Source organism: Dipteris shenzhenensis, chromosome 12, assembly GCF_047967505.1.
Source record: "Dipteris shenzhenensis isolate YYH24624 ecotype China chromosome 12, Dip_SZ_1.0, whole genome shotgun sequence".
Taxonomy (NCBI): domain Eukaryota; kingdom Viridiplantae; phylum Streptophyta; class Polypodiopsida; order Gleicheniales; family Dipteridaceae; genus Dipteris; species Dipteris shenzhenensis.
This window is the reverse complement of record NC_141607.1, coordinates 52,280,707-52,294,916: the sequence shown is the minus strand read 5'-3', so window position 1 is coordinate 52,294,916 and position 14,210 is coordinate 52,280,707. Positions and strand designations below refer to the sequence as shown.

General features: G+C 41.9%; 1 protein-coding gene across 1 annotated transcript; it reads right to left on the bottom strand.

Moving 5' to 3' along the window:
• Positions 1-7,877: 7,877 nt before the first annotated feature.
• On the bottom strand, positions 7,878-11,295 carry LOC147896376 (F-box/kelch-repeat protein At5g42360-like). Its single transcript, XM_087383159.1, has one exon. It carries the CDS (start codon positions 10,776-10,778, stop codon positions 8,274-8,276), a length of 2,505 nt encoding a protein of 834 aa, XP_087239285.1. The 5' UTR covers positions 10,779-11,295; the 3' UTR covers positions 7,878-8,273.
• Between the last annotated feature and the right edge of the window lie 2,915 nt (positions 11,296-14,210).

Genomic DNA, 14,210 nt, shown 5'->3' with positions numbered 1-14,210 from the left:
ACACCTTGCATGAGTGCTAATGATTTCAACCTTGCCTACCTATAGAAGAAAGGCTTATAACCTAAAACATTCTTCAATACTAAGTGCTCTTTTGAAGGGCATACATGACGTGATATTGTATAGATCAAGGAGCCTCCTTTCAAATATTATACATGGACAAAATTATGATACTTTTCAAAGATCCCCACATGGGTTGCCAATCATCGTATCTAGAAAATAAAAAACATCTTGAAGAGGCAAACTCACTCTTTTTCCTCCATAATCAACATGTCTTGCAAATCCATAATAAGAGGTTATGTGGGCACCCTATACAGGAGGGAGATAGGTTAACATAAACTTACATAGTTGAGATATTACATTATGCTATACTTTTAAGGTAGACTTGATAAAATAATTAGAAAGACACAAAAACCTTCCTTACAATGTTGCTCTCAAAGCTAAGCTAAGATGAAAATAAAACATTGTTTTGAAGGAATCAAAATTATTGAAGAGGATTTAAATTAATCATGAGGATTAAAATAATTTCTATCTCAACATTTTTGTACATCCCCAATAAATAAGCAATTTGCATCATTAAATCTATCAAGGTACTTCATATAAAAGTAACTCTAGATTTGTAAGCAAGACATGAAACCTGACTAACTATTTGCTTTTAGATCTTGAAGAGTCAAGGCTACACAATCATAACTCTCAAAGAGATAAAATAGTAGAGATAATCAAGTGCTTCAATAAGAATTTAAAAACATTGAAAAAAAACACATTTCAATTTAAATGCAATGATGGAAAGTAGATTTATAGATGCAAACATGCTGTATAGATTCAAACATCTTTAAAGTAGTTTTACAGTTCCAAATTAAAGGCAATAATGGAAAGTAGGTTTATAGATGCAAACATATGTATTCATCTTTCTATGCCACTCATAAGTGATTGGACGGCCATGCTTTGATCACTTACAATTAGGTGTGTAGAGAATGAGAAGGGGTGTGATATTTCAAGAGGGATGAGGCAACAAGGAGGAAGAGGATTAAAAAAATGAAGTCAAAAGAATGAAGGTCAAAACAATGCCTATACTTTTAGATATAAAGCGCATCAATAAGATTCATAGATATGGAAAGACTTGGAAAACCTATTACACTTGTGGTGAGCATTTAGTGTGTAGCCTATTGTAAAGCACATCATGACCCTATCATGATAGATGGTGGTTTGATAATCTCATATGAAAAGATCATAATAAGGGCCCATAGGCTTGATTGGAATGAGCAAAGGGGGGGCAACAAGGGAGGGGGAAACTTGTAATGTTTAGTAAATAATAAAAAATGAATATCCCCTATTTTACTCAAAGTGTAAGGGATCAAAATTAGATAATATCCTTGTATTACATAAAGTGTAGGGTATGAAAATTACTCCTCCCTTTCACCAAAAGAAGAGCTTATAAGTTACTAAATCTTCAATTCTAGCACAAAAAAGCAGACAAGCCTATGAAGGAGGTAGATAGTGATGGACTATACATCTCACCCCAACATTCACTTGTCTAAAAAATATTTGACTATAAATTGACTAGATAAGAGTGATACATTGTTGAAGGAGTATTTTACGACTCAATATGACATGAACTGATATATATCAAGGGGTTTGAAGGGACTGATTGGGTTGGATGGGTAGCTTCCGATGAAACATTGCACCTCCTTCATTACAAGTAGCTCAAAACATTATGCAAACTGTCATCAGACACAGATGCCTATAACTTCTAAAAAATACATGAAATCAAAGATCCAGATACATGTAGAGATGCTCCTTAAAATGGGATTCGCGCTGATATAAGTTTCGTAAGAAACACAGAACCGGTTGATAAGTTATGGACATTTTACTAGAAGGGGATAAAAACTATCTTAAAACTAAACAGACACACACAGAGAGTCATAACTTTTGATAAAAAACTTGAATACATATATTGATGCCTCTTGAAGAGAGCTTCGCATTGATATAAGTTTCATCAAAATCGTAGCATCGATCAGGAAGTTATGATCAAAACACTAACAGGGGGTCAAACAGTCATGAAAAATACCTACCCCTTCTATTGATGCTGACCTGGGAGAATACTCCCTCCATGCTCAGACTTTATCAACGATCCAATTCCCATAGAGGTTGCTTAGGAGAGAAGTAAGAGCTTTCTTCATCGCTCAGGAAACATATGAACCATGTATGCACAATGAGTGCTTGAATAGAAAGAACTTTTGAAAACTTTGGAAGAGAGAGAAAGAACAAAGCAATGGAAAAAGGGGAGAGACACTCAAGGGAGATAACCTGAAGTGAACTTCATTATCAATAGAGTGAGACTCTACTCAATCCAACTCAAAATACTACAAGCACAAGGGAGAAGAAGAGGTTTCGTACATACAAGAGGGAGCGGGAGCTCCAAGACTACTCATAGAAAGAGAATGAACTAGAGAGAGCTATATTCAAGATTCTACATAAGAGGATAACTACAAGAGGGAGACAAGAGGATCATTAAAGAGGCTTGAGGAGACTAGAGCTACATTAGCATGAGGCTTAATGGTGGAAGAGATGTTGAACAAGGTAGAGGAGGGCTCCTTTTATAGAGATTTGTCACCCTTCTTCACCCATTTACAATTGTTGCTCTGTAGATTCCTTTCCCCATCAATCACATAAGCCCGTATGTCACCATCCATGTCCTTTTTGGCTACTCTTGACATGTGTCCCATCAAAAGATGCTCAAGACTCTTAAAATATTGAGAAATTCAAGAGTCTCCCTACATGGAGGCCATAGGGACCCTCTCTTTTCCATATGTCCACATCCTCCTTATTCCACATAGGAATTCTATAAGGATTCGTTTTGACTGCACACTCTTCCACACTCATCCACATGCTTGGCATGTGATCTCTCTTACATTATTGGAACACATGGACATGAGACCCACCTCTTAATATGACTCACTCTTCCTATTTTCTAAAAACCCCATAATATCCCATATACAAATAACTCTCATCCCAGACCCAAGTATTTATCATTCATACACATGGTATTTACAATGATCCATCCACTCATCCTCTTAATCTCATACACAATATCTTAGAAAATGGAAATAAGTGAGACACTGACTAAGAAATTTAGGTGAGCGGACCCGAGCTAGCGGCCATAGTTTAGGTGAGTGGACTTAGGCGAGTGACTATAGTTTAGGCGAGCAGAACAAATTAGTTTGCGTTCTTTTTTTTAATTAGATCTCTAAGGTTCAATGTTATCATTTATCTACACAATTTATGAAAACTCCACAGTGACCATCTTCTTCATCTTCATCTTCATCACCATCTTCTTCTTGACACATAGAGCTCGTCGGCTCAAGCCCCTCCCCTCCATCACCTCAAGCCCCCCCTCACTCCATCACCTTTGCCTAGCTTGCCTCCCACTACTAAGAAGGAATTGAGAAGGCCTTGAAATCTCATTGGTAGATGCAATCATCTCGACTGTGGAATTTCGGCAACAAACAGGCATGTGGTGTCACCTGTCTCACATTAATCCATCTCCTTCTCTGCCTTAATGCACCCCCTCGGGATGATTCCATAGTTGAAACTAGCAATCACTCGAGAAATTAGGCAGCTCAACTGAGTCATCGCCAAGCTCTCCATCATCAGCAAGTGACAACGAGCAACACTCCCCTTTCGGACGCATAGCACCACCAGCCGTAACTTGCAGATGCAAAAGTTCAAGCTCATGAATCCATGACACCCCATGGATTCCAATTCCACCCTCCAGATTCTCCACGGTGTAGCAGTTGCGATGACGGAGCTCATTTTTGAGAGGATGGATCGCGAAATTCGCGCACAACGTAGGCGAGCGGACGAAGAGCTTGCGTGATGTGCCATGATTTATAGAGCGGGGAGTGTCGAATCATGCCGGCGTGGAGTCCTCTCGGAGGAGGGGCAGACATCGATGGCAAGCAACAGCAGGAGGAGGAGTAGTTGCTACTGCTAGTAGTGACAATCGACGGAGATTGGGGCTAAAGGCAACGCCATTTGTGCCTAGCGCAAATGGCTCAACCGAGAGCAAATTTATTTATTTATTTTTTTGCAATTTTTTTTTCGGGGCTGGTCAGGCTGCCAAAAAATAAAGGGGACCAAGGGAGTACAAAAAAAAGGGGACGGGGGTCGACCATGGGCTCACACCCTCGATCAATGCTTATAGAGCAAAAACTGGCTAAAGCCAAGTACACAACTCTTTTAAGGAAGAGCTCACCACCGGGGACCTCTCCGCCCGAAGTTAGTTTCCTTCCTCTATGCTCCCTTCTTGTTGGACTTTCATGTAGTTTGGTGGATCAAGAGTAATTTTGGAGTCAAGGATCATCACTTGGGTGGAGGCAACATAGTTACGCAACTATGTCCTGTCCGAAAAGACACGTTCCAAAAGCTCATTGATTGTGTGGCATTGGGTTCACAAATTCCATAGCTCATTCAATCCCACCTAGGAGAGAAAGGAACACACATACATGGTAGGAGGTGGAGATTCTATAGCTCGTTGCATGGAGAGTAAGGCCCCCATGGTGGGGAGAGGCCTTTCACTACCTGCGTTCGCATAGAGTGTGATCACTCGCCTAAACACGCTTGGATCCGCTTACCTAAACTGTGGCCGCTCGCCTAAATATTTTACTCAGAGCCACTAGGCTATCACTTGATACTCACACTCTTATCAAACATAGAGAAAAGCAACGCCAATGCCATGTAAAAGATAGAAAATTTCAACATTGATGCACTTGAATATCCTTCCACAAATAAGCAATTTGTATTAGTAAATATGTGAACATACTTTATCTTAAATCGTTCTAGACTTGTAATCTCAGCATGGTCATGTAGCATAGTAGGTTTGTTAATGGAAGAAGATTTTTAATTTCTATTCAACCTTGATGCACTTGTATATCCTTCCACAAATTAGCAATTTGTATTAATAAATATGTCAACGTACTTCATCTTAAATCATTCTAAACTTGTAATCTCAGGGTGGTCATGTAGCATAATAGGTTTGTTACTAGAAGAGGATTTTTAATTTGGGGGTTGACTTGGCCATTTAAGGTTAGGGGGGGTTTAACAATACTTATCTAGTATAATTATGGTATGTACGTGTATGGAGGGGAATTTTAAAATCAAAGTTGTAGCATGTATACATATGATAGAACGGAGAAAGAATTATACCAATACTGTAACTTTTGAAATATGGGGATATTTTAATGTGTGCTTGCTCCAATTATGAAATGGTTGTTTATAGATTGATTTCCTTGGGTTTGTCATCAAGACATGAATGCTCTTAGATCTTTAAAAGTAGAGGCAGACATAACTTTAAAAAAAGCAAATAGTAGGATTAACAGAATCGAGTTTTATTGATGCAAGCACATGTGGGAAAAACAAAATAGTGTTAGCATACCTATATAGGAGTCACGCAAGGTTTCATTTGATAGTGTAACTTTTGAATATTTCTAGTATAGCCACATTTCTATGCCACTCATAAGTAACTTTTCATTTGCTAATGCAACTTTTGAATATTTCCACATTTCTATGCCACTCATAAGTAATTGGACGCACTTTGATCTCATGTAATTAGATGTGTGAAGGGGAGGAAGGGGAGGTGAGATTTTAAGGAGAAATGATAGCAGATCAAGGAGGAGGAGAGGGACGAGGAGGACTACTAAGACAAGAAAGTCTAATGAAATGAAGTTCAAAACAACCCCGATATGTTTATATAGAAGCACATTAATGAGATTGATTTGTAAGGCTGGATATGGTGGAAAAATGTATTACACCTATAGTGACTTCTTTAGTGTTGTATCCTATTGTAAAGTGCATAATGCCACATGGTAATTGGTCAGCCCCATATGCAAATACCACATGGGTTGCATGTGCTAGAATAGTAAAGAGGGAATATTTTATTATTTTACTTTTGTTTTAGAAGGAGATGAGGACGTTTGAAGAAAGGGGGAACCTTTACATGAGTGGGTGAATTCACCTTCAAAAGGCCCAATTGATAGAGAACATGTCACAAAAGTAAAATGAAAGGATGGTAGCTTTAATAACTTGAAGAAAGAATTCAAACTGCAACACGCAAACAATGTGAAGATGAATATGATGCAATAATGGCCAGCTCTCTAGAAGTAAAGTTGGAAAATCTTGTCACTTCATTAAAAAAACATGATAAGAAATTCAAATATTTGCAACATTTTATAATATTCATATGGCTACCGAAAATATAAGAAATAGCCGTCGGGACCTGAGAACCACAACACCGGCAACCATCCGTCCTAATCATAACTCCTCCATGGCCAAGAACTTGAGGCGCCCGGGGAGGGGGGCGAGTATGAGGCCAGCAAAATAAAACCTGATTTCCAAATGCTTTATGAGAGCAAATGTCACTTAATATGGTATGCCCCACCCATAAGCTCAATCTTGACGAAAAGGCCCGGTTCTAATGTGGAGAGAGAGAGAATGTTCATGGGCTGTAATTACATCCAAAATGCATCTAAAGGGCAGTAACTGAAGCAGGCCTAGTTACGCCCTCCAATGGATACAAGGGCCTATTCCCACTCGCAGTTATCCGCTCAGGTATTGACAAAAGTGCGCATTTCAGTTGGGTTCCAAGGGTAGAAGTGCCCGTCAGGGGACTTTTTGTGAAGAAAAACAGGTTAAAACATGGGTTTAACTTAACGGTTGACAGTGTGGATGATAATTTAAGAAAATTTTAGGATCAAGAAAGGCTCCTATACAACAGTCGTACCCCTTTGAAAAAAGCCCTAGTGATATTGAGCAAAAAGTACAACTTTGCAGTGCAAAGGTAGACTATTTCATGCGGAAACACATGAAAGCATTATTGTTTAGGCTACTTGGTGGATAACAGAGTGCATGCCAATCGAAATGCGATTATGTTTTTAACCTTAATGTAACTGAACTACTTATAGCTTAGTCATAGGAAAAGTGCCTCAACCTCAATACTCCAAGATTGTACTTAAACACCCTAGTGAATTCCCGAGACATGCTCGACTGTGATTTCTGGCACGGCATCAGGGATGCATGTCTTGTACAAGATGGTGCAAGTCACAGCTCTAGCTGCAAACTGTCCAAGAGCTTGAAAACTTCACCGGTTAGCAGTGAATACAATGACTGACAAGGTGCTGAAATTGATGGTAGCAAGGTGGGGCATATGATGCCCACACGTTGTCTCTTGCACCCATGGAGCAACCAGGGATGTGCCATCTCCTTTCCAGCCAAAATGCCCGAAGTACATGTCACGGGAATGCCATATATGGATGAACTTGGCACTCACTCAGTTTGGTCATCGTTTCCAAACCCTAGCTTGTGCTACAATTGTAGGTTTAAAAGCCTCACCATCATCCTTCAAATCAGTATCAGTTCATTCTCTTTCTCTCTTTCACTTTCACTTTGAGACTCTCTCACTCTCATTCTCACTCATGCGCCCATCCACTAGCAAAAGAAGGCATCTATTACAAGGATTGTTGAGAGCTCACCCCCATGTATGAGATAGATTCACCCTTGGACACTTAAATTATATAGAAAAAACCAAATTAAAGCTACTATTGTACTTTTAAAAGCCTCACCGTCATCCTTCAAATCAGTATCAGCTAGTTCTCTTTCTCTCGTTCGCCTTCACTTTGAATCTCTCTCATTTTCAATGTCACTCATGCACCCATGCACTAGCAAAATAAGGCATCTGTTCAAAGAATTGTTAAGAGGTCCCCCTTGTATGAGATGGATTGGCCCTTGGACACCGATCCAACTTTTAATGCTCGTGTATCTTTTAGACACTGCTACCACAAAGGAACCATATTCACATGACACTCCATGAAAACCACAAAAAGAAGTAATGAGAATAGCGCCCTGCTATTGCCAGCTATGTTCACCGTAACATTCAAACAAAGTCAAATTCAGAGCTCAGGTTTCGAAATTATCAATGTCACTATAGGTGACACATCCAGCACTCCCTGGTTGAGCAATAAGACAGGAAGTTCTAGGAATGCTATTATCTTGGATTTCCTAGGCCTCCTGAGATTACAATGCCAACTTTTGCAATAGTTGATATTTTTTCAGAGGATTCTATCAAGCAAATATTAAAGAGACATCGTACACTTTAAACTGGCCATAAATCGAAGGTCGTCACCTCGGAGAGAATGGCTAGAGACTACTATAGGACATATCAAGAAAGATATCAGAGCAGGATGGACAAGAGTACCCTTACTGTGAAAGGTTGATGGTTTGTGTCACAGCTGAACCACGATAGCTGTTTTAGTAATACAGGATGACACATCCAAGTCATTTCCAATGCGCATCCTCGACACCCTCTCCCATGTCGCCTGAGATCCAGAGAGCTCACAAACGGTGACAAAATCCAGAACCTGACCAAAAATCTTGAACATCTCTACCCCAAAAATTTGGTCTCCCTCGGACACAAAGACCGCATTCCAATCGAGAGGAGCATCAGGGTGACTAGAGATTTGCAGCCAAGTTTGCAAGCTAGGGTTGAACTCCCACAACATCCTTGTGGCTTTCTCCATACCATTGCCCCCACCACCACTACCTGTCTCTCTGCCCCCCCAAGCTACCCCCAACAAGAAGACCCTTCCTTTGCAAGACACAAGCTTGGGGATGTACTCATGGAGACGTGTCAGGGTGTTGGAAACCTGGATGCTAGTCCATATATTGAGGTCAAAATCATAAGCTGCCAGCTTGTCTGTCTCAGAGTAGGCATAGAATAGGCCATTGCAAACTACCCCTGCACAGGTGACACCATGGTCTGGAGGCAGCTTTGCTATTTCCCTCCATGTGTTAGTGACAGGATCATAAACTTCTGCAGAAAATAGAGGCTCATTCCACACGCCTTGGCCTCCTACCACGATCAATCCATAGCTCCTGGTGTCCTTGTCCGATTTTTCCCAGAAATGGGCCGTCTCCCTCAGAATAGTTACACCACTATCTATTTCTGAATTCGTGTTTCCTGGCGGATGAGAGAGGACTGGATTGATGCCAGCGGCCCTTGCTGCAGATTCCCTTCGATCTTCATCCCTGTCATATGAGATTTCCCCCACAGTACCCAGATTGCACCACCCTCTTTCACTTTCAGACATGCTGGAGCCTTTTACAACTCCTTTAGACCCTTCGTGCCTGTAGCTACCAAAGCTTCTGCTGCTTGAATCCCTTATAACCCGCCCATCTCGCAATTCGAAAACCCCAGCCACAGCCATGGCCCGAGCAGCTCCCATGGAGCACACTTTGGTCCATGAACCTGTAGAAGGATTGTAAACAAGAACAGCCTTATGGGTCTTCATTGTGTTCTTGTCAGGTCTGCCATGGCGACTGGGCGAACTTGAGCAGCCACCGATGACATAAACCAAGCCATTGAGAGAGGCGACGGAGAAGAGAAATTTGCCGGAGAGTATGTCAGCTCGAATTGAATGCCATCGATCAAAGGTTGGGTCTAGTGCGTGGATCTCACCTGTGGAAACACCGTCTCTGGAGAGACCAAAAAGGAGAAGCCAAGGCTTCCGAGAAGACAACTTCTCCCTGGTTGCAAGGAAGTGAGGAGACATAGTGAGAGCTCTCCATTTCCTGCAGACTAGGCGTGCACTTGCGAGGGTGCTGAAGGGTGTTCTAGCCAGGCACATTTCCACTACATCGTCTGGCAATCGAGGATGATGATCGATCCCCGAGTTTGCATCGCCTTCGGTCTGCAAGCTCTCTCTTGCACTCTTCTTGTTGCCCCAGTCCTTCAGCCTGCTAATCTCTATCCCGCCTTTGGCAAAGCATCCGCACGGTTGTCTTCCACTCGGCCTATCGTCCTTCAACTCGTCTGCTCCAAGTTGTTGAATCGAATCGGCCATCCCAATCTCCTGCAACATGTAATTCTCCTTGCTGCTGCAATCAACTTCTTCAAGATACGCAAGCTGTTTCCCCAGCGGGCTCCCCCAAACGCCTCCATCTCTGTTTATTCCTAGAGGATATCCACCTGCGTCGTTCTCGTTTGTTCCTGACGGGCACATTTCCGTAGCTTCATCTCTTCCACAACTTCTCGTACCTCGATCTTTCAGCCTCTCTGTCCCGCCATTGGCAAAGCATCCGCATTGTTGTCGTCCACTGGGTCTCTCGTCATTCAATCGGTCGACTCCCAACTGTGCAGAATTAGCCGTGCTGATCTCCTGCAACGGCTCTCTGCTTTTGTCCTTGCTCAATTCCAATGGTTCCGCGTAACCGAAATGGTTTCCCAGCGGCCCGCTCCGCCTGCACGCTGCGTCTTGATCTCTCCCTGCATCCCTACCCGCATCGTTTTCATTCGTTCCTGCTGTGGTAATCTCAGTAGCGTGATCTCTCCCAAGGTAGGCGTGTCTTGCTATCCTCCCTTGGAGGCCAAAACATCCCATCAAATTCCATCGTTCGTTTTCCACAGTATCTGCATCCATGAGTGCGTCTACAGGACGTTCGACAATCCCTCTGAATACCTCTTCTCCTGGCGAAGTTCCGCTTTCTCCGTCTCGGTCATTGCTGCTAGGTCTTTCAATTCCATCAGCATCTGCGTCTAGCCGCTGACGCCACCACCTGAGTTTCAAGCTGACGGAACGAATGAGCTTGCGAGGAACGTATCGTGGAGACTCCAGGTCGGCCAAGGTCACATTCATTCGTTTATCTTGCGGTGGCCCCATTATTTCCTCGCGTCTGCAGCTGGTATCATCCTGAGCTGTACTGCTTCTTGAAACAAGCAGGGAGACGGCCATCTTAACCAACACAAAGCAGAGCTATCTATTGACGCGAGGAGAGCGCACCGAAACGGCAGGACAACAAATCAAACCGGCGACCCTCAGCCGAGCCTGAATCAAAAGGTTGGCAAGGGGGGCAATTGAGCCACCAAGGCAAGTCTCTACACAGCGCCATCGGGGGCCAAAGGAAGGGGCGCCAAAGGGAAGGACAAAATTGGAGAGAGGGGCAGCGAGAATTAATGAGCAGGGCTGACAGGGGGAGCCCTTCAATATCGGAGGGGACAATGTAAGAGACAGAAAGAGAGACAGGCAGGGGGAGAGAGAGAGTGGCAGCTATGGCGTGGCCATGGAAGAAGACGCCAAGCCAAGGCGATGGCTGGCAGGCAGGAAGAAGAAATGTGAAAGCTGAGTGTGTTGAGCAAGTAAGGAAACGTAAAGAGATGGCGAAGAAGCAGAGGAATGCTGTGAGGAGAGGAGGCCAGAGCTATGAAGTGCGTAATTCTGCAGAAAAAAGACGAAGAAGACGAAGACGAAGACGAAGAAGAAGAAGAAGAACATGAAGCTGAAGAAGAAACCGAAGCAAAACTGAAAAACTGTTTTGAATTCTTTCTTAACTTAACCCCATTCCTTAACCTTTTTCACAAAACACATCAGCCTTTTTGGCCCCTCATTCTTCATTGTGGCTTTTGGACTTCTTCTTCCGCTTGAATAGATTTCCCAACGCCCTTCCAAACTCATTCAATGTCTTCAATTTCAAACCTGTCTCTCTCTCTCTCTCTCTCTCTCTCCCTTCTCTCGATGTGCTCTCAGCTCTCCTTCATTCAATCTTTTCCCTCGTACATGAAAACCTGTCTCTTCCTCCGTAGCCTTCACACTCTTACAGGGCATTCCTCCTCGGTTCCCCATAATTCTCAAGGAGCACACATCTCATGAGAGGATTTGTGGGTGGTCGTTAGAAAAGATTCCCACAAGTGTTAGCTCCTGTAATCCACGCTCATCATTGACAAAAAACTTTGCAGCAACAAGCCCAACTTCACCTCACAAAACTTTAGCGATATAGTAGGAACAAGCTCCTACATTTAAGAGCACTCTCACTCAACCCTGCTTCATGAAGGGTGTTCCCACCTTCACAACATCACATCATGTTCACTCACTTGTTGGAAGATTGCCATTGCATTGGTCTCTACAATTGCATTTATTAGGTGGGTGTGAGCCTTGTCCTCAACTCATGCTAAAAAAGCCAAATTCATGAATCACTTTTGGAACAAGGTGAATTACATTCAAGTGGCCTGCCTTTAGGACAGGTCAATGTTTGTGTAAATAAGGGAGTGATCAGACCAATAAATGAAATTAGATGTTGATTTGGTGAGTTACACCAAATGTGGTCTATTGTTGACCCATGAATAGATGTTGGTTGTTGAATTAGTTGTTGCAGATTTCTTTCTTCCATGAATGTTGAGAGTTTTTTATTTCTGTTGTTGGAGTTGTAATAGTTACTGTTGAAGTCTCCTATGATGATTGTTTTTGTGGATGTTTGTATTGTGCTTAGTAGTGTTTCTAGGCAAGAAAAAAGAGTGGATGTTTTTGTAGAGGGGGAATTGTATACGTTGACTATAGCAATTGTTTCTAGGTTGTTGTCCTTAAAAAATGTCAATAAGCATTGGAAACCATCTTTAATGAGATCTTGTTGTTTTAGCAATTGTAGTTCCTTCTGATAACAAGTTGCGATTGTTTTAGCAATTGTAGTTCCTTCTGATAACAAGTTGCAAACAAACAAACCCTAGTAAATGGAGAATGCTTTATGTCTTGACATGCAATTCTTGGAGACAAAGTACTCTGGAAGCAAGTATGCTTTTGTCCGAAAGAATGTCATGAATATGTGAATGTAGGGCACGAATGTTTAGTGATTGAATTGTTTTGTGTGGAGTGCGTGTGCTGAAGAAGTTTATTTGTTGTGTAGCCCATCTTCTATTCATTTGCAATTGTTGAAGTTCTTTGAGAACATTTGCGTCTACCTTAATGTGTTTTGGTTCTAGAGGATGAATTAAGAACAGATGTTCTGGATTTCATATACGCGATAGTGCTGTGTATGTTAGGCCATGGGATTTGATGTATGTTGGATCAAAGGCAAGAGAATCCATGGACAGTCCTTGTGAGTGATGGATTGTTCTAGTAGCGGCGGGTTGGATAGGGAATTGTGTGCACGAAATTGTGTTTAGATAGTTCTTTCCAACTTGGAATCTCTTGTTATTGGGAAGATTGGCGTCCAACTTTGCGGAATTTCATTATTGTAAAGATCCCTATTTTTATGCCTTGTTTGCTTTCTGATGTTGTCATTGTTGAACAATATCCAAACAACTTGTGGATTTGTGTGAATGTTAGACTCCTTGAATATTCCATCAGCTCCATTTACCAATCCATCTAGTATGTCTAGGTTTCCTGAGCAAATCTCTATTATCATGTCCTTTTTTAAATGGAGTTTTTTGTGCAAGCCACTTGTGTTTTTTGGGTCTAATGGTGGTGTCACTTTCTTATTGCAAGTTTTGTGTTTTTTATCTTTTGCAAGGAGAATATGCGGGTCTCCTTGCAATACCTCGAAAACTTCCTTGTTGTGGATATCTTTTGCTGCGTTGGTGTAAAACAAATGAGGGATTCTATGTTTATGAGGTGGTGTATGATGGAATTTCAAATTTATGTAAGAAATGTCCTCCAGGGTTTGTTTTCCTATTCTAATGTTGTTAAGTATTCAAATGTATTCGGATATTTTTTTGTCTCATTGGTTTGGTTAGTTCGTAAATGAATCCCAATAAGATCTAATTGGTGGTTTGTTTGTGTTCTTTTCAAGGAAAATCCAAGAATCTTTTGTGGGGCTTGCTTGGCATAGGTCTCCACACAAGAGTACATCAATACCACCAAATGGTTGTAAATGATTGTGTCTTATTTCTCTTAGGCGCATGTCTGCCGCAATGAGGGTACTATGGCCAATTAGTGAAATTTCATCAAACACCACAAGTTGAAGGTCGCGATATAGTAGTGATAGCTCTTGATCCTGCTGAGAGTGAAGTGTATGTAAAGAATGAGGGAGAGAGATAGGAGACTCAAGTTCAGCTTTCTTCACAACACACAAAAAGAGAGAGGACACAAGGTTGGAGGGTGAAGCCTTTCTTCACTTTTGCACACAACAACAATACAATAGAAGAGGGAAATACCCTATATGTCAAAACCTAGAATACGCGGTTCATATGTGAACCCAAACCAAAAACATATGTGGTAGTCTAACTACACCACGAGTACAACTAACATAGGCGATGACATAAATGATAGTCATCCAGGAGATATATCGGGGGTAGAGCTTGATATCTCAACACTCCCCCTCAAGCTCAAATCCATCTCACGTACACCAAGCAAGCTCCTAAATCTGCGAAGCTTCTCGGTACCCAATGCCTTCGT